General features: G+C 41.5%; 1 protein-coding gene across 3 annotated transcripts in view; it reads right to left on the reverse strand.

Annotated features, from left to right (window-relative positions):
• The window catches only part of ATE1 (arginyltransferase 1), a 153,934-nt gene that overhangs the window by 106,678 nt on the left and 25,866 nt on the right, over positions 1 to 21,390 (reverse strand). For 2 of the 3 annotated variants that reach the window (XM_065407279.1, XM_065407277.1), the window contains exons 6-7: positions 19,788 to 20,020; positions 15,589 to 15,717 (exon numbers count right to left, since the gene is read on the reverse strand). In XM_065407279.1, coding sequence (XP_065263351.1) covers positions 15,589 to 15,717; positions 19,788 to 20,020 — 362 coding nt within the window. Of the gene's footprint in view, positions 1 to 15,588; positions 15,718 to 16,776; positions 16,906 to 19,787; positions 20,021 to 21,390 lie in introns of all 3 variants that reach the window. The other variant, XM_065407278.1, reaches the window with a different exon arrangement.

Below are 21,390 nucleotides of genomic sequence, written 5' to 3' on the forward strand. Positions count from 1 at the left end.
ATTCCTGCCTCCAGGACACTGTACCACAGAAGTAGACAGCATAATGGAATAGGCCACCCAAATACCCCACGAGAACCTGCTTCAATAAAAGAAATAAAACCACTTCCAACTGTACACCCTGGTTCTCACTTACCACATTGGAACCTATATGGGATTTCAGACTACAACGTCTACTCAATGGGGACCCCATCCTGAAAGAAATCTTTCCTGACTCCCCACTTCTGGCCTTCAAACCACCCCCCAACCTCTCCAAGTCATCATCAGAAGCAAGCTCCCCACAGACAAGGACACACCAACTCACAGCAGCACCAGACCCTGCCAGAACAGATGCAAAACCTGCAGACATCTCTCTCTCTACTGCTACAATAATCAACACCCCCTTCACATGCCTATGACAACATGTGGGATATCTCCTCCAGTGCACTAAATTCCCCAACCACTGCTATGTGGGTGAAACCAGACAATCACTACGCTCTTGAACGAACTCACAGGAAAATGATAAAAGACAAAAATACCACATTACCTGTGGGTAAAACACTTCACAAAGCGATCACTCCACATTTGACTCATCAGTCCTCATCCTCAAAGGAAACCTGCACAACACTTTCAAAAGTTGAGCCTGGGAGCTTAAATTCTGCTAGACACTAAAAATCATGGATTGAACAGACACTGGATTTATGATTTATTACAACAATCTGTAACCCGCTAAACCCATCTTTTTGTCCTATGTCTGCAGAGGTGTTAGCAGGCCACTCTACCTTGAAGGGTCACTTACAATATGTGCTCACTACTTACACTAAACAATCTGTTCCACCTTGCATTTTGCTGTGACGCTCAGAGTATCTTTCCCCAGAGCTGAAGAAGAGCAATGTGTGGCTCAAAAACTTGTCTCTCTCACCAACAGAAGTTGGTCCAATAAAAGGTATTACCTCTTCCACCTTGTCTCTTGAACATCCTAGCACCAACACAGCTACAACTAGACTGCAGTAACAACAATGGGAGACATACAGATAAATCACTATACACCACCTGAACACTTCCTCCTGAACTCAATTTTTATTCTGATTCACACTTTTTTTTTTTAACTAAGTAAACAAAGCCACACATCAGGAAGTCATATCCATCGGGTTCTGCTCTGTTCTTGGACCTCTCCTTGACTCCTATGCCCCAGGGAAATTCCCAATCCCTCTCTCTTCCCAATCCCTGTCTCAAGAGAGCCACTCAACCTTTCCCCTGAGCACCTGCATAAGCAGAGGGGTAAACTGGCATTAACACCTTATTCTCCTGGACCAGCTAGTGCACATACACTTGGGCCTGGTCTACACTACGACTTTAATTCGGATTTAGCTGCCTTAATTCGAATTAACGCTTGACCCGTCCACACAACGAAGCCATTTAATTCGAATTAAAGGGCCCTTTAATTCGATTTCTGTACTCCACCCCGACGAGCGGAGTAGCGCCAAAATCGAATTTGTCAATTCGAATTAGCGTTAGTGTGGCCGCAATTCGATGTTATTGGCCTCCAGGAGCTATCCCACAGTGCACCATTGTGACCGCTCTGGCCAGCAATCTGAACTCGCATGCACTGGCCAGGTGGACAGGAAAAGCCCCGGGAACATTTGAATTTCATTTCCTGTTTGCACAGCGTGGAGAGCACAGGTGACCACAGAGAGCTCATCAGCACAGGTAACCATGCAGGCTGATAATCGAAAAAGAGCACCAGCATGGACCGTACAGGAGGTACTGGATTTGATCTCTATATGGGGAGAGGATTCAGTGCTAGCTGAACTGCGTTCGAAAAGACGAAATGCCAAAACTTATGAAAAAATTTCCAAGGGCATGATGGAGAGAGGCCACAATAGGGACACAGATCAGTGCCGCGTGAAAGTCAAGGAGCTGAGACAAGCCTATCAAAAAGCAAAGGAGGCAAACGGTCGCTCCGGGTCAGAGCCGCGGACATGCCGCTTCTACGCTGAGCTAAATGCATTTCTAGGGGGGGCCGCCACCACTACCCCACCTCTGACTGTGGATTCCGAGCTGGGGATAATCTCATCAGGTACACCTGATGATTCCGTGGAAGGGGAAGAGGAGGAGGAGGAGGACGAGCTGGCAGAGAGCACCCAGCTCTCCGTTCTCCCCAACAGCCAGGAACTGTTTCTCACCCTGACTGAAGTACCCTCCCAAGCCTCCCAAGCCAGCACCCAAGACCATGACCCCATGGAAGGGACCTCAGGTGAGTTTACCTTTTAAAATATAAAACATGGTTTAAAAGCAAGCATTTTTAATGATTAATTTGCCCTGAGCACTTGGGATGCATTCGCAGCCAGTACAGCTACTGGAAAAGTCTGTTAACATGTCTGGGGATGGAGCGGAAATCCTCCAGGGACATCTCCATGAAGCTCTCCTGGAGGTACTCCAAAAGCCTTGCCACAAGGTTTCTGGGCAGTGCAGCCTTATTCCGTCCTCCATGGTAGGACACTTGACCACGCCATGCTAGTAGCAAGTAATCTGGTATCATTGCCTGACAGAGCCTGGCAGCGTATGGTCCCGGTGTTTGCTGGCATTCAAGCAACATCCGTTCTTTATCTTGCTGTGTAATCCTCAGGAGAGTGATATCGCTTAGGGTAACCTGGTTGAAATAAGGGAATTTAATTAAGGGGACTGAGGTGGCCGTTCCTACTGGGCTGTTTGCCTGTGGCTGAAAAGAAATCCTTCCCTGCATTTAGCCAAGTGCAAAGGGGGGGGGGGAGGATTGGCGCAGAGCTTTTCGCGTTTTGCTAGCAGGGATCTTCCCTGATACCAGCCAGGCGGTGGGGGGAGGGAGAAAGCACTCATCCCAGAGAATTCATGGCGGGTGGGGGGTGGTGGTGTTAGTTTGGTTCCTGCAGGGATCTTCCCTGATACCAGCCAGGCGGTGGGGGGAGGGAGAAAGCACTCATCCCAGAGAATTCATGGCGGGTGGGGGGGGGGGTGTTAGTTTGGTTCCTGCAGGGATCTTCCCTGATACCAGCCACGCGGTGGGGGGAGGGAGAAAGCACTCATCCCAGAGAATTCATGGCGGGTGGGGGGGGGGGGTGTTAGTTTGGTTCCTGCAGGGATCTTCCCTGATACCAGCCACGCGGTGGGGGGAGGGAGAAAGCACTCATCCCAGAGAATTCATGGCGGGGGGGGGGGGGGGGGGGTGTTAGTTTGGTTCCTGCAGGGATCTTCCCTGATACCAGCCACGCGGTCGGGGGAGGGAGAAAGCACTCATCCCAGAGAATTGGATGGGGGGGGGGGGTGTTAACCTTCAGCAGCAGAAAACAAGCTAACAGGAAAAATGCAGCACAACGGGCTTTGCTTGGTATGTGGGAAAGCAGGGCGCAGAAGCCTAAAGACAGTGGCTTACCATGGCAGCATGCAAGGTGAATTCTGTTGCCCCGACCTGCGTCTGTGATCTCTAGCAGCAAAGCCACAGGCACTCAATATTAAGAGGCAAAATGCGACCTTGCACAGAAATCACATGTGCTATGTAATGTGAATAGTATACACCGTGAAAGAGTATAAGCATTGTTCTGAAAAATGTATCTTTTAAAAAAATTCTCTCCTTTTTTCACTCCCTCCAGCAGGTGCAAATGTTTCAAGCCTCCCTCCTCCTTCCCGAAGGCTATCCCAGATAAGGCGTCGTAAAAAAAAGACGAGAGAAGAGATGTTTTCCGAAATCATGCAATCCACCAGGAATGAAAGAGCTCATCTGAATGAGTGGAAGGAGACGGTTTGCAAGTATAGGAAAGAAGCCAGTGACCGTGAGGACAGGAGGGACCAACGTGAGGACATGAGGGACCAACGTGAGGACAGAAGGGACCAACGTGAGGAGAGGAGAGACGCTCGAGATGAGAGGTGGCGGCAGGAAGATCAGAGGAGTCGGGAAGCAACGCTGGGGCTGCTGCGTGAGCAAACAGACATGCTCCGGCGTCTGGTGGAGCTTCAGGAACGGCTGCTGGAGAACAGAGTGCCGCTACAGCCCCTGTATAACCCCCCTACCTCCTCACCATGTTCCATAGCCTCCACACCCAGACGTGTAAGAACACGGGGGGGGGAGGCTCCGTACACCCTCCCATTCCACCCCAGTGGACAGCCCAAGCAAAAGGCTGCCATTTTTTTAACCTTTTTTTACTGGGCTTTTCCTTCCCGCTGATCCTCCTCCCAAACCCCACTCAGGTTCTGTGCCGCTACAGCCCCTGTATAACCCCCCTACCTCCTCACCATGTTCCATAGCCTCCACACCCAGACGTGTAAGAACACGGGGGGGGGGGGAGGCTCCGTACACCCTCCCATTCCACCCCAGTGGACAGCCCAAGCAAAAGGCTGCCATTTTCTTAACCTTTTTTTACTGGGCTTTTCCTTCCCGCTGATCCTCCTCCCAAACCCCACTCAGGTTCTCTCCCTCTTTTTATAATCAATTAATAAAGAATAAATGATTTTTAAACAATGGTGACTTTATTTCCTTTGAAAGCAAGCTGGGGGAAGGGGGAGGGTGGGTTCCTTACAGAGAATGAGTCAATAAAGGGGGCGGGTTTTCAGGAAGGATAAACAAACATAAATTTCACACTGTAGCCTGGCCAGTCATGAAACTGGTTTTCAAAGCTTCCCTAATGCGCAGCGCTTCATCGTGTGCTCTTCTAATCGCCCTGGTGTCTGGCTGCGAGTAATCAGCAGCCAGGCGATTTGCCTCAGCCTCCCACCCTGCCATAAAGGTCTCCCCCTTGCTCTCACAGAGATTGTGAAGCACACAGCAAGCAGTAATAACAATGGGGATATTGGTTTGGCTGAGGTCTGAGCGAGTCAATAAGGATCGCCAGCGACCTTTTAAACGGCCAAATGCACATTCTACCACCATTCTGCACTTGCTCAGCCTGTAGTTGAACAACTCCTGACTCCTGTCCAGGCTGCCTGTGTATGGCTTCATGAGCCATGGCATTAAGGGGTAGGCTGGGTCCCCAAGAATAACAATTGGCATTTCAACATCCCCCACGGTTATTTTCTGGTCCGGAAAGTAAGTCCCTTGCTGCAGCCGTTTAAACAGATTGGTGTTCCTGAAGACGCGAGCGTCATGAACCCTTCCCGGCCAGCCCACATGGATGTTGGTGAAACGTCCCTTGTGATCCACAAGTGCTTGCAGCACCATTGAGAAGTACCCCTTGCGGTTTATGTACTGGGTACCCTGGTGCTCCGGTGCCAAGATAGGAATATGGGTTCCATCTATTGCCCCACCACAGTTAGGGAATCCCATTGCAGCAAAGCCATCCACTATGACCTGCACATTTCCCAGAGTCACTACCTTTCGTAGCAGCACCTCCGTGATTGCTTTGGCTACTTGCATCACAGCAGCCCCCACAGTAGATTTGCCCACTCCAAATTGATTCCCGACTGACCGGTAGCTGTCTGGCGTTGCAAGCTTCCACAGGGCTATCGCCACTCGCTTCTCAACTGTGAGGGCTGCTCTCATCTTGGTATTCTGGCGCTTCAGGGCAGGGGAAAGCAAGTCACAAAGTTCCATGAAAGTGCCCTTACGCATGCGAAAGTTTCTCAGCCACTGGGAATCGTCCCACACCTGCAACACTATGCGGTCCCACCAGTCTGTGCTTGTTTCCCGGGCCCAGAATCGGCGTTCCAAGCCTATAACCTGGCCCATTAACATCATAATCTCCAAAGCACTGGGGCCCGCGGTCTCAGAGAATTCTGTGTCCGTGTCCATGTCCTCATCACGCTGGTCGCTGCGCTGCAATCGCCGCCTCCTCCTCCTCGCCTCTTTTTTCTGGTCCTGTGTAAGCATAAACTCCACGAGAAAGCGCGAGGTGTTTATAATGTTCAAGACTGCGTTCTGGAGCACAACGGGATCCATGCTTGATGCAGAATGGAGTCTGCAGAGTTCACTCAGGAAAAAAGGCGCGAAATGGTTGTCTGCCGTTGCTTTCAGGGAGGGAGGGGGAGGCTGTACCCAGAACTACCTGCGACAATGTTTTTTGCCCCATCATGCACTGGGGTCTCAACCCAGAATTCCAAGGGGGGTGGAGACTGCGGGAACTATGGGATAGCTATGTAAAAGCTACCCACAATGCCACGCTCTGGAAATCGATGCTACTATGGTAGCTTGGACGCAAACCACCGAATTAATGGTGCCTAGTGTGGCCGAATACATTCGAATTTATAAAATCGGTTTCCTAAATTCGAATTATATAAATTCGAATTAATCCTGTAGTGTAGACATACCCTCGATCACATCCCTCTGTTTGGTGTTGAAACTATAATAACTAATAAACAAAAGAAAAGTTTGCACTGCGTATTTTGATAGTCTGCTAACATTGCCTAGCAAAGCCACAGGAACTGAGGAAACTAATTCCTCTAGCTCACATTGGAAAGCAAAATGTTATTGAATTGTAGAGTGTTTTTGGATACTAGTTGACTTAACTCATTTGTCTGAAGGAGCAAGAGGGGAGGAGCGAATAAGCTCGATGAGTCAGCCAAAGCTAATTCAGTTATAAATCAAACAACACTGTTGTAATGATTTCTCATAATAGTAATATAATATGGCTGTCTGCTTGCAATAGTACGACAGTGAATTATTTACTCTCTCCTAGCAACTACCTTACTCTATCATTTTCATAGTCTCTGTAGCTCAGAGGCAAGTTCTAATATTTATATATTGGCAGCCACTGAATGTCTTTCTGAGATGAAGAAAAATAAGAAGATGACAATATCATAGTTTAAATGTACTTTTCAGTGAATGGTTCATCTGAGTTTGACCTCAAGTTGATTTCTAAATACACAGTTGTGTATGGGTTTAACAAAGAAGCCAATATTTTCATATATATTATCTTAGTGTATGCAAGGTTTATAGTAGTTTACTGCAGAAAACTAAGATTAATGCTCCTAAGAAAAATGGAGTGGATTTTAACCACACTTAGCTTTTCCAACATGAAAATTACTCACATCTCCAAACAATATCACAAGTTCATAAACCACTTCTTCTTCCTAGTCACTCAAAGACAAATAAAAATGTGTAACTCTAAAAACATTTCAAAACATAATCAGTGAACAAAATTCCATTTATTACAGTTTGTCTGAACAGCTATAGTGTTCTTGATCTATAGAATTCCTGTTTTAAATGATACTGTATTCATCTGACAGCAAAAGGAAAAAAAATCAATACTTTTTAAAAACTTATTTAATGGAGGGTTGCACAAAATTCACTATTCAGGGTAAAGTTCTCCAAAATATACATTGCAATATACTTTTGGTCAGTGATCAGAACATCATGTTAAATTGCTATTCATTACAGAGGTCACATCTATACTTACTTTTTCCTAGCTTTAGTAATTTCTCCTCTTACTTTATGGCTTGAATCATTTCCTTTGGCTTACCAAACCCACATAACCACCACGCAAGTTCAGTACAAATAAGTGAATAATTTTGTTAAGTCTGTAAATAAATCTTTGCAGCACTGATTTCATTAGCATCTTTCTACATACTAAAAGGTCTGATTATAGGCTTTCTGCTTAAGCAAGAAAAAGGAAAGCTGAAGCCTGATACAGTAGCAAATTTATGATACAAGGAGTGGAGGCAAACTCTATATTCATATTGCCTAACATTTTCCATTATAAATATGTTTTGACTTTTTTTTTTTTTCAAAAAGAGATCTACCGCCACTATAGTTTGCAGCAGGAACTTGAAATTTGGTGGAATGATGACCCCGGGGTCAGAAAGGAGACTTTTGTTATCTCCCTTAAAATCCTTTCAGATTTAATTGTGTTATAAACTGTCAAATATCACCATTTCTTGTCTGTATTTTGCTCTGTGAAGCTTGCTAAAGCCTTAATGCTAAAGGTCCTGAACGTTCAATATCCTACAATTGCACATAATACAATTTATTTTTCCTCTTTTTAAAATAACCTAGGAAATTATATGCAAAAAACCTACGTTAAAAGAAAGTTAAGATTGGAAACTCAAGCACCCAAAAGTCAGGAAATACCAGAATCAAGACCACCCAGGAACACTAATTCTGGCCCTCCATGTGTAGGGCTGGTTGGAAATTTTCCTACAGAACATTTTTCCTTTGAAAAACACTGATTCATCAAAAGCATGACAACTTGAGGAAGTGTGCTGCCTTTTAACAAAAATTCATTTAGAAACTAAAAATAAAAACAAAAAAGCATTTTAAGGTCAATACATCCCATTTCAAACTTTTTGAAATGTTTTGATTTTCCATTTTGAAATTACTTTTTTCAGTTTATTTCATATTATAAAATGAAGTCAAAATCAGAAAGAAATGTTTAGATTTTGTCAAAACAAAATGTCTTGATCAACTTTTTCCTAATTTTAGCTTCTATAAAGTTTCAAAGACTTTGGTTTTCTTCCAGAATAGAAGAAAATTCAAATTTGTGACACTCTCCCCAAAGCAAAAAATCCAGTTCACGCACACCTCTACTTATTTATAATGCATTGAGAGTTTTCAGTCACATAATCATGTATTTTCCCGCCCGGAACCTTGCTTCATTTACTCTATTAGAAAGAGCATATGGAGGGCTGGCCTTGGGTAGTTAGGACTTCACATATTAACATCAGCACTTGAATTGCACCCGGAAGCAAAGAGGTGGCCACTGCAATCTTTGAAGCACTGGAGTAACATTTATATAGTTACTATAGTTAGTAACATATATAACCTATGACATATTTTGCTACAAGTAGAGCTCAGTGTAGCAACTAGCCTAGCTATGAATTTACATAAATCCTGAGATTTGGGAACCAAAAAGAGACGGTCTTGCACTTGTAGAATGTAAACAATTTTTTTTTTAAAAGAGAAAAACTTAACTGCCAGATGAAGCAGATAGCAGCAACACACAGCTATTCTCTGTTCAATTATTTCAGTCAGTTTTGACTAGTAACTAGTCACTGAACTTGACTGAACAAACTGGTATTCTTATTAAAGGAACGGTGTTAGTCTTGTGGTTCTACTGTCGTTGCACAGAGCAGGAAGGTAGAGCGGCTGTTTATGGGCCACTAAAGAAATTGTTTATTAGGAAGGCAAAGCTTGTCTTTTAAATTTAAAAGAAAGTTTTATTCTCTAATATTTCTCCTTAAGAGTTAATACACCACACTAATTTCCTGTTCAGAATACTGTCATTATTCTCTCTTGTGCACATGGCTCAGGCAGAGTTGTGCACACTGACAGAGCAAAAATATCACACCAAATAGCTGTAGTTTTGGAAAGACACCACAAATTAAATCAAGGTTTTAAATAAATAAATAAACAAACAAACAAACAAACAAACAACCCCAATGTCAACTAGCTCCTGAGGCATTTTTTTTTTTATTCAGTGTTAGAGCTGCTTAAAAAAAAAAAAAAAAAAATCTAGCAATACGGTCTTAAAAAGCATCCTTTTTTATATCATAATAAAGGAACTCATGGCATATAAGAGATTTTTAATATCTGGCTTTTGTCATTTTTGCAATCTTAGCAAGCAAGCGCAAAAGGATATTGGCCACAACACAAGTTCCACTCACATACTGCCCTCAAGTCATGCATGAAATGCTCATTATTTACCAGAGCCAGATACAAGATTTATTCTTTCAAATTAGTACAACGATACATACTGGACCAGACACTAGAAGTCGTCCAGAAGAGTTGACTAAGGCCATGTCTACACTAGTACTCATGTCAGCAAAAAAAATTTCGCTCAGGATTGTGAAAAAAAACCACCCCCTAAGCGACATGAGTTTCACCAGCATAAGTAACAGTGTGCACAGTGGTATGTCAGTGGGAGAGCTTCTCCCACTAACATAGCTACTGCCCCTTGTTAGGGGTGATTTAATTATATTGACAGGAGAGCTCTCTCCCATTGGCATAGAGCAGCTACACAAGAGATCTTACAGCAGCACAGCTGTATTGGTACAGCTGTGCTGCTATAAGCTCTCTAGTGTACATATAGCCTATATCAGACATCATAAAAGCCAAAGGGAAAGGGTCAGCTTATTAGACTCTACAAAATCATCCAAAGTTTACAGGTCAATTTCATTCCAGTTCAACAAATGAAACTTCAGGGATAGTGCCCAAAGGGGACAACCTAGAGATAATTTCCCCAGGTATCCAGAAAAACTCTTCAGCAGGTATGGTCAATATCAGTCAGATTCCATCTGTAATAACACCTCAGTGAATAAGTCTCGCTATTGACCATATACTCAAAGAGCACCTCCAGTCTTTCTTCCAGCACCAGTGAGTTTTTCCTTTTAAAGCCCATTGTTGAAAACTGAGATTCTGATTCTCCAAATCCTTGTGATCCATGCTGAAGAGGAACCCTAAGGACATGCTCCAGAATGAGCATATTACTCATAAAATAAACAAATGAGGAACAACCCTCAGAGAGTTTTACAATCTTTGCAAACAATTCCTTCAGCTGCAGCTGAGAAGGATATTCAGTTCCATCACTGCAGTGGTTAGACATACTAGCCTAGGAGTAAGGAACATACCAAAAAAGAAAGCCTGTTCTGACAGCAAAACAGCAAATCACTTCCACCAACAACCTCTCAGTATCTCAGTTTCTCCAACTTAAAGTGAATACAGTAACTCCTCACTTAAAGTCGTTCCGGTTAACGTTGTTACGTTGCTGATCAATTAGAGAACATGCTCATTTAAAGTTCCACAATTCTCCCTTATAACATCGTTTGGCAGCCACCTGCTTTGTCCACTGCTGGCAGGAAGAGCAGCCAGTTGCAGCTACCTGGTGGGGGCTTGGAACCAGGTGGGACTGGCAGCCCTCCTATCAGCTCCCTGCTCGCCTAAGTTCCCTGTGCGGCAGCCACCCAGCAAACTATCAATTGCTGGCAGTTCAGCTGTCCCTCCCCTCACTGCCCTCTGCCTTGGAGCTGCTCTCCGGAGCCTCCTGCTTGCTGTGCAAGGGGGGAGGGGGGGAGAGGGAGCCTAATGTCAGGGTGCTCCCCCCTGCTCCTGCACCCCACTTCCCCCTGCTCTTTGGAAATGGGGTAACACACGACAGGGCTCAGGACAGAGGGAGCTTACTGGCAGGAGCTGCTGTCTCAACTTGCTGATCTATTTTAAAAGGCAGTGTACTTCCAGTGGGGTCAGCATACTTAAAGGGGCAATGCGCATCTCTCTCTGTCTCACAGTGTCTCTCTGTCTACCATGCTGTCTCCCCTCCCTCCATTCGCGCTGCCTGTTAGAGTGTGAGGCTAAATTAACAACAATGGGTTAACCCTTGAGGGCTCAGCCGATTGCTAGTTCATCATTTAGCAGTAAGGCATTCCCTGGGAAATATCCTACCCTCTGACTTCACCACCTCAACCAAGCTTCACAATCATCATCGTGGTGTACCAGTATTAAATTGTTTAAAACTTATACTGGGTGCGTGTGTATATTTATTCATCTTTTGTCTGGTGAAAAAAATTCCCTGGAACCTAACCCCCCCTATTTACATTAATTCTTACGGGGGAAATTGGATTTGCTTAACATCGTTTCACTTAAAGTCACATTTTTCAGGAACATAACTACAACGTTAAGCAAGGAGTTATTGTAATTATATTTCCCTTTCTTTGTAAAGCAGTTTGAGAGGTGTGACTGAAAGGCACTATTCTAGTATTTTTAGCTAACCATGGTCAGAAAGGAAATTAGACTGAATATTCTAGAGGGCACTGAGCACTGGCCTCAGAATGGGACTAAACAGTCAATGCTTCAAAAAAATCTTTGAGAGCTAGGACAGTTGCAGCTTGTGCCATGCGACAGGAAATCCAGTCAATATGATATTCTTAGAGAAGGCTCGTTATCCCCCTTCTCACTTGACATCCAGATGTAAAGGTACATGTTCTCATCTTAAACCTGCATGGAAGTGAATGTTCTTTCACATTATATTAGCAGTACTCAGTTTCAAAGATTAAAAGTTTTAACTACTTTACAACTTTCATCTTTAGTTTTTTCTGTCAGTCACAAAATTATTTTATTCCTAAAACTGCCATCTGCTGCAATGAGAAATATTTGAGCTACCAAAAAACAATGTGAGTACATTGAGTATACCTATGCCAAAATTTCAGGATCATCTTCCCAAAAGAGCATGCGAAATATGTCTCATAATATTTTCAGGAGGTTGGTTTCTGAATTTAAAACTTAGGAAGGTTTCTGAACTGGCACCCAGCCACACTCCAAATATGTGAATTGTGGTACTCTCTTTCTGAGCAGAAAGAGTATCCACTACACCCATATGTGCTACAATATCTAGACAAGACCTAACTGTTTGAAGTAGGGGTCTTTATTCTTTATTCTGCATTAACTAGCTTTTATCAGTTTAAACTCAATCCACTCTTGCGGTTACCCTGATAAGAGGCCTTGCGCAGGGGAGAGAGAATTTATTCTATGTTCACTGAAGGAAATGCTTGGCTCCAGAGAGTGGGGTTTTTTAATGTCTGAATAATTTATTAAATAAATAGATTAAAGAGGAGAGAAAAGAGTGTTTTAAGAGGTAATTTCCATCTTCTCCCACAAGTGACTCAGATCAAGGACTTGAGGACACCTTCCTTATCCCACATAGTCTGAAAAATTAGGGGCTTCTAATATATATCAAACAGTATGCAGAATCCACTCTGTGGACTATTTCCTTCACGAACCAAAACAAAACCCTCTCTGCCCAATGTCCGAGCACTGGTTCCTGTCATATTTGTTGGTTCCTACCGTACAATGACCAAGTCAGGGCAGACATGAGAAGCAACAGGTTGTGGTCACACAACATCTTGCATTTCCCCTAGCTATTTCATTGGTCACCCTGTCTGCCTCATTGCATGTTAATGGTCAATCAAGAAATCCTAAGGGTAAACAACAACTTCTTCAAACGACTTCTACCAAAGGAGACTTACTAATGCTTTCAAAGGGCCTGATCCAAGGCCATTAGAGCAGGAGTTCTAACAGCAAAATTTTTGGTGACCTCAGAGTGCAGCCACCAACTCTTGCTGGTGGCTGCACTGACACTTTTTCCTAAAATACTTAATTTTAGGAAAAATTAATAAATAAATATGCACATATACATGTCCAAATCATTGCAATTTATTTATGTAGGTTTTTTTTTTTTGCAAACTCAACAACAAAAGTAATGTACAATTGCCTCTATTCTTTACTGGACCTAAACAGAATAGAGACACAAATAAGGTGCTTTGCATGTTTTGCCTTTTTTTTTTTTTTTTTTTTTTTTAAAGACGTGCTAGCTAGTAAATCTGCTACTGTGAAAAGTGATATTTGTTAATATCACTTTTCACAGCAGACTTACTCAGCCCCGGCAAGCTGAGGGACAAATTAAGCCCTAGATGGGGAGGTGGGAAAGGCCAGGGACGATGTGAAGGTGAGCCTAGGGTTGGAGCCTGAAGTCCTGCGGCTGGGGGATGGAGTCCACCACATGGCCAGAGCCTGCCACCCACCACCCCAGGGCCGAAGCCTGAACCCCACCGCCCCCAGGATGGTGGGGAACTCACACTGGTTGCCTACTCCTACTGTGTTTGTGGTTCCAGAAGAGGGCAAGGTCCAGCCCCTGCTGGTGGCCCTGGGGAGGGGCGGCTGCTTTGCCCCTCCCCATATCACCACCCAGGAGGCTGTGGCCACAAGAAAAGCCCCTGGTGGATGCATTTGAGAAATGCTGCATTAGAGTCAGTAGAAGTATTTCCACTCACTTCAATGAGCTTTGGCACTAGGTCTTTCTTCCCAAGCAGGGAACTACACTTAGCCTTGATACTCAAGGTGTCAAGAAAAAGAATAGTAAAATCATTCAAGTGGAGCATGTTACACTGCATTTCTACACAAGGATGAGGAGGATGAAGACGCGCTAAGAAGTTATTGGAAATCTACCTTCCTTCCACTCAAATTCAGATAAATGCCTCATGGCACTCTTGATACCTTGAGACAGGGAAAATTAGGATTCCGACCAAGCCATCCTTACAAGTCGTTTTTTTCAGGTCTCCCCTCTTAAATCAAAATAAGATTAAAATAAATCAACAGGGCCCACAGCCATCAAACCCTATACTAGACCTCTCGCACTGGTCCAAAGAGCTGCCAAGTCTCATATCACCTCTAATTCCTGATCCCTAGTTCAAAGATGAACTGCAAATCAAATAGCTATTTTGATTTTGTCCTTTATGATATGAAGACTTCCTCATTTATTTTTTAATTAAAAAACAAGGAGAAATTAAAAGTAGCAGGTCCTCATCTCTGCCTCTTTGTGTCAGCAAGATCTTTGGAGCAAAAAAGATAGGGGATGTTGGGTCAGACTAAAACTCAAGACATTAAAGTTGGAAATAGTCATTGTACCCCAAGCAAGAGCAATTTCATGATCTAACCATCATGAATATTACTAAGAGTCCAAACTAGACCTTCTCCCCAGTATTGCTTTCCATGGTTTGCTTTGTAATAACCTACGGTTAATGCCAGTGAAAGGAATGACTAAATATTATTCAGATTTCACTAATTTAGGAACTATAACAAAACTACGTTAGCAAATGAAGTGAAAAATCAGAGTTCATGGCTTTACAGTCTGGTATTTTAGACATCCTTCAGTAACGCCCCTCAGACCTTCCTTACATTTTTTTTGAAACTTTTGTACTGAAAACAAATGAGAAAATTACTGTATCTATTATTCCAAGTGGAAAGCAACCATGAGTTATCTGATACCACCTCTGCTGGTACAAATCTTATTCCTAAGAATTAAATGTTCTAGCTAAGTATAACCTTGGAAGAAGTTTCTGACTAGATAAGGGATACATATTAACGTGATACTTGTGCCCAGTGGAAAAGAGAGAACTAGATTACAAGACACGAATTCTGTAAAGTTTGCTAGCTAAAGTCTGTGTCACCTCTCAGGAAATCACCTATGTCTATTTGGTTAGCTAGGATTAAAATCTGATAAACACTTTTTTGGGTTTAAAAAGCAAGCTTCTTCACAGTCTTTGTATTCTTGTTGAGTGTGCAACCACCAGTCTGTAGCATATTCTTAATGCTAATTTGGCTTTCGCAGTGGAAAAACCAGACCATACATGATGTCATTAGCAATGTAGTGCAAACAAAACAAATAGAGGTGTTAAAAAAAAGAAGTTGTAAAAAGAAGCAACACAACATCAAAATACAGTGAAGAATGGCATCTGAAATGTAAAGTTGTCACAGCTACCAAATAGTATCCTGAATCGAACACATTTTCTAACTCATGTAAAGAATCTTTAGTCATTAGTCATCAGATTGCTATTCATTGTTTTCACTGTAGATGTCAGTCTCAAATTTCCTTAATTAAACCATGTACAACTGCTCTATTTACTTGCTGGTGTCAGTATTATTATTTTTTTTTTTTTATGATTGCAATAACACATCCAGTCTCTCTCCTGCTGAGAAATTTTCCTCTGAGCTAAAACCTGGCACAGATACTGAATGCAACAATGTTTTATTTTTCCTTCCCAAATTGTAACAGCAGTATAGTTTTCAGTGCTTAGACTAGTTCAAAGGTATACTCTTTGCTACCACTTATCTGAACATTATCAAAAAATATTGGTAAAGGTGCATGCAGTGAACTGTACCTCAGACTCGCCACATTCAGAAGGTGTATCCTTGTGTATAGCCATCTGATACTTGGCAAATAAAGTAGCTGACTGGCTGAAGGATGAATTGAACTGTGGGTCTTCAAAGGAGACAGGTACTAACCTCACCTTCAGAGCAAGGAAAATACAAGCAAAATATTTAAATGCACCTAATCAGATTATATGCTCCTGAAGGTAAGGCTAGTGGAAGATCTCCTCATAGCAATTTCAAAGCCGCAGCCATTGGCATCATATCTTAAATGGGGTAAGGCAAGTATACCCCATAAGCTTAAAGGATTGTTATATTAAATTATTATAGATATTTTAAATTAGAATTTATATAATGCTGTCATACTGCAGGTACTAATTTATTCTGCCCTCTTATCCTTTGGTAATACAAACAGTACAAAATAACAGACATTTTATTTTGACTGCACAGTTCAGAGAGTGGTTGAAAGTCTTCTTTTTAGAGGCACATCCCCAATACTTGCTACCTAAGTTGCCCTCCCGCCCAGTTTCTGTTTAGCTTCAGAGAAATAATATACCTGGCAAGTTTAACTATTACATGATGTCCATTCATTGTGTGAAATAGTGACAACATGTAATTTAGCTAGAATGTATTGTTTTCTTTTAAGCTGGTTTAAATTGTAAGTAGTAAAGAGCTTTATACAAACTCTAGTAAAACCTGAACAGGCAATTTTTGGCATGTGATAATTATTGCACACACATTTTGGTTCATATTATGCTTGCCTTCCTCATGTAAGGACTCACATCTAAATCAATGAAACTCTACTTCAGGATTTACCCCTCTGAAATGCTGAATATGTATATAGTGGTCCTCATATTAGTATCTGAGTGCCTCCCACAGTCCACCTCTCCTGCTCCCCTATGGCTTTACTGTATAGTTCTTCCAAATGTTCTGAACCATGCCCATGATTTCTTCATTTTTTTGTCTGCAATAAAGTTTACATATTTGTGGCACCTACAATAAGATACCAAAAACAGCTTGCACTTCCAGGATGTTGGTTTGGTTTAATTCACCCGTCTCTTGATTTTACATGCTTCCATTAGAGTTACAGGTATATAATGGATATAAAGTCCACATTTGTTTCTCACAGAATCCATCCAAGACATATGAAATGGAGGGGAAGTTGAGGTTTTGCATAAAATTATACTTCGCCTTCTGACCTGACTTATGGTTGGTTTATCAGGTGGGTCCTTGTGAATAGCCATCTGGTAACGTTTATAGACCTGGTAAGATTCCTGAAATGTGGCTTTGAACTGGCAACTTGGTGGAGATGATCTCACTACCCTCACCTTCAGAAGAAGTTAAAGACAGATTCATTATTGCAATATCACATAATTACATACATAAATAAAAGCTGATGAAAGATGCCACAAATAGAGAAATTCTGACTTTCTGCAAAACAGATCACAGTTAAAATATCAAACTTAAAAGTCTAATTAATAAATCAGGCTTCAACCTTTCAATTTTTTTCAGGTGTGTGTTAGCTAAAAAATTCTACCATGTATCAGATAAATGAAGAAGGTTCTCTTTTATTCTCAGTGCATGAAACTTGAGTTTTTCTAAGTATTAATTTTAAGGTAATTAAGCCCTAATATTAGAAATATACAAATATTGTTCAAAAACTAATAAGCCAATAAGTGAAATGCAAGACACTAACTGATCTCCATAATTTAAAAATGTGCTTTTACTGTAATCTCACATCATGCTGAAAAAATGCTAGATGCACTTAAGCCTTGGAAGTCTGAACTCTATACTTTTTGGAGGGAGGCCACTCTTCCCTTGTGGTGATGACAGTAGAACAGTTAGACCTTTTCCTAATTAAAAGGAAAAGAAGAGAGGAATCATAAAATCACAGGAATCACAGAAATGTTGGACAGGTCATCTAGTCTAGTCCTCTACACCAATGCAGGACTAAGTATTATCTAGACCATGGGTTCTCAACCTTTTTCTTTCTGAGGCCAACCCAACATGCTATAAAACTCCACAGCCCAGTTGTGCCACAACTGTTTTTCTGCATATAAAAGCCAGGGCTGATGTTATGGGATAGCAAGCAGGGCAATTGCTCAGGCTTCGGCTTCAGCCCCGGGTGGGGCTTCAGCTTTCCACCCTGAGCCCCAGCAAGTCTAACACTGGCCTTGCTTGAAACCTGTTCGCAGCCCCCCTAGGGGGCCACGGACCCCTGGTTGAGAACCGCTGATCTAGACCACCCCAATTACTGTTTGCCTAACCTTTTCTTAAAAGCCTCCAATGATGGAAATTCCACAGCCTCCCTAGGTACTTTGTTCCTGTGCTTAACTACCCTTACAGTTAAGAAGTTTTCCTAATGTCTAACCTAAATCTCCCTTGCTGCAATTTAAGCCCATTACTTCTTGTCCTGTCCGGTCCTCATTTTGTTGCTCTCCTCTGGACTTTCTCTAATTTGTCCACATTTTTCCCAGAACTGGACACAGTACTCTAGCTGAGGCCTTATCAGTGCTGAGTGGAAGAATTACTTCTCATATCTTACTTGCAAAAACATCCCAGAATGATATTTGCTTTTTTTGCAACAGTATTACATTGTTGACTCATATTTAGTTTGTGGTCCCCATTATAATCCCAGATACTTTTCTCCAGTACTCTTTCCTAGGCAATCATTTCTCATTTGCTGTCCCCATTTCCTACCTGTTAGTTGCTTCAGAAATTGGAATTTACTAGGGAGTTACAACAGTAGGCATCCTCATGACCAATTTAAGTAACTGAAATTTTTAGTTTATAGTGAAAATGGCTGCTTCCTAGACTAAAAAAAAAAAAGTGATTATCATATAGACCACCTCATCTTCATCCTGTATCTTCAGGCATATTTAAGGGTTCAATTTCAAGGACAGCATGGAAACAATATAATTTCCAGTTCTGGGCAGATTCTGTTGTTGCCCATAAAATCCACCATGACCCATGAAAACTCATGGAATCACCCTTCGGCAGTTGTGCTGGCTCCCTCCTGCAAATCCTCCTAAACTCTTGGCTCCCCTTCCACAGGCCTAGTTTCTTCCTGTCAACTATCCCTCCTTCCTTCTTAATACATAAGTCCTCTCCTACTCTCCTGTAACTTAACTGTATCAGAAAGCTTGGAAGAATGAGCCAGGCCTGTGGGGTTTTTCTTTATTTTTTTTATTTTTTATTTTTATTTAGGCTGTACAAATCAAGCCATTATTTTTCTACCACTGATGATCTTTTCAACCTATTAGCACAAAGCACTATATTTCTCAACTTCAGTCAATATTATGAATGCTACTGCCCATGGTGGTCAATAACTACCAGGCGCTAGTTTATAAAAGAGGCAAGAAAGTCTTCTATAAGCTATTCTCGGTCTCATATTCCAGGAACAATGTCTGTCCAATTTAAAAACAAACAAAAAGCTTAGAAAGTTCTCAAAACTCAGACTTGCCAGCTGGTAGCCAGTATATTACTAATTCTTTTGTAACTCATTTAATAGATGATAGTATTGACTGTCATTAAGAAAAAAAATTAGAGATGCAAATTTTGATGAACTGCTATAAATCATTTCAGACGTGCGTTTACAGGAAAGAATTTTGTACTACACCTTTTCAATTCAGTTGTAAGAACAGGTATTATTTTCCTATTAGATTCATCATCATAGACGGTTAAATATTTATATGCTTTAGAAATTTACATTGCATTTTTCTCTTCATAACACTCAGCTAATTCTAAGTCTTTCATTTGTAAACTGATTTTATACACCATGATTCAAAGTATTTTGTTAAATGTAGGATTCTCAGCTAATAAGAGTCCCTGACTGTAAGAGACAGAGTGCCCTCTAGAGGCCCAGCAAGGCTCTACCTTTGTTTTCACAGTCATAAGATTTCAAGTGGAAATTTTTTAAAAATGGCTAGGCAATTTATGAGCACATGGTTCTAAATAACTTAGGTACTTTTGAAAATCTCCCTGATAATGTATATTTTGTAGCAAAATATATTTTCAAAAGCTGACAAATTAAGTGCTGGAAATGTAAATAGTATTTATCATTGCTCCAATGCTTTTATTTTAAAAGTGAGCCTTTTCCACTTCAAATGTTTTCACGAGTCTTTTCTTTGAAAGCTGCTTCTAATGGTAGAAATTATTTATCTTATGTATGTGCATAAAAATAAATCAGTAGCAATGTAATTGACAATACCTCTAACTGATGTGTGGCATCATCAGGTAAGGAGACAAAAATCAAGTCTTCAATGGACTTAGGTTGGTTCGCTTTAGATTTAGAGTTTTGAGAGAGTAAAACCTGAGGCTCCACTTGACTTGGAGTGCCTTCAAGTGTGTGTGTCTGGTTCTGAAGAAGCTTGTGCAATTTTCTTTCCTTCCGAATGTCCTTAGCTTTTCGACAGGGCGGCTTGCTCAAATCAGCCCCTTTTCCTAGAAGGACATAAACAAAGAATTAAACAACAAGGTTATATCACAAGAAAAATAGCTATTACATGAAAGGTGGGACAGAAGAGAGTTGGTTACAAACAATACTTTTACAAAAGATGATGATTTTTAGCATTTACACAGCATTTAGCTTTTCCATGTTCAGAACATTTTGCAGCCATTAGCTAGGAACCCACATGTCTTAAGGCAAGCCAGACTTAAACTGCTGCAAGATCATTCCTTTCATGGCATCTGACATGGCAAACTAGAAATCCTACGGTAGCGTCACTTAAATTAAAATTTGAGATTTTTAAATGAATTAAACAAAAATACAATCATTACAGTAGCCCTCATTCATTTTGACATTAAATTCAATTTTACACTGTACCCTGAACTCAGTTTTCAATATGCTGCATATTTTTGTCTAAATGCATAGCTGCATCATATAAATGATAAAGGATTTTAGCTGCTGAGTAGGAAATGGGATGTTTGGGATGGAAGTCAGTTTGAAATCAGAGATAAACACAGCAGGTGGGTGTTTCAGCTAAAATGCTCAGCCAATAAGATGGTTGGTTTCAGAATTAATGCTCCACTGAGACAAATGGGCAGAGTTACATTTACATGCTTTCTACAGACTCAGGAGGATAATCTAGTTATAACTCATTCATTCACATTTTTATGCTGATATTCACAATCACAAGGACTAAAATACCTATCTATTTTAAATTAAATCTTAAATTCTGTAGCGAAGTTATACTGTAAATGATGGATTCCGTGGTGGCAGAAGTGCAAAATAAACAAGGCCCTGACAATAGCCCCATGATGCAAATATCATTCCCTGTTTAGAGATGGAGAAACTGAGGTAGATGGTTAAAGGTCTTGGCTTAGACACCAAATCAGTTTCAGAGTCAAGGATACAAATCAAGACTTCCCAATTCCTGACACACACTGTGCTTAAATCACCACCACACGTATCCACAAACAAAGGCCCACTCCTATTTAGCTGCATTGTGTAAAACAGTAGTATATCCAAGCAACTAAAAGGATCACCTTGAGGCACTGGAAAGACTTGTCACCACCAACTGAGAATTGATATATTGCATCAGCAACGCAAAGGGCAACCTGACAGAATCATGCACAGGACACAAAGTAGAACGAATTTGTTTCACACTGCCAGGAAACCCTTTGCTACATACATATAGTCATCGCCAATAGGGTTTCCTGGCAATATTTTTTTATATTTCCATTTCTAACATTTCCATTTGTTTCAGAAGCAAATAAATATTCAAAATATCATTCTTGTCTTATTTAAATCACATTGGAAACAGGATAATGTATAGAAGACATTTGGTACAATATTTTACAACAGGTCTCTC

The sequence above is a fragment of the Emys orbicularis genome, chromosome 7 (assembly GCF_028017835.1).
Source record: "Emys orbicularis isolate rEmyOrb1 chromosome 7, rEmyOrb1.hap1, whole genome shotgun sequence".
In the NCBI taxonomy this organism is placed as follows: Eukaryota; Metazoa; Chordata; order Testudines; family Emydidae; genus Emys; species Emys orbicularis.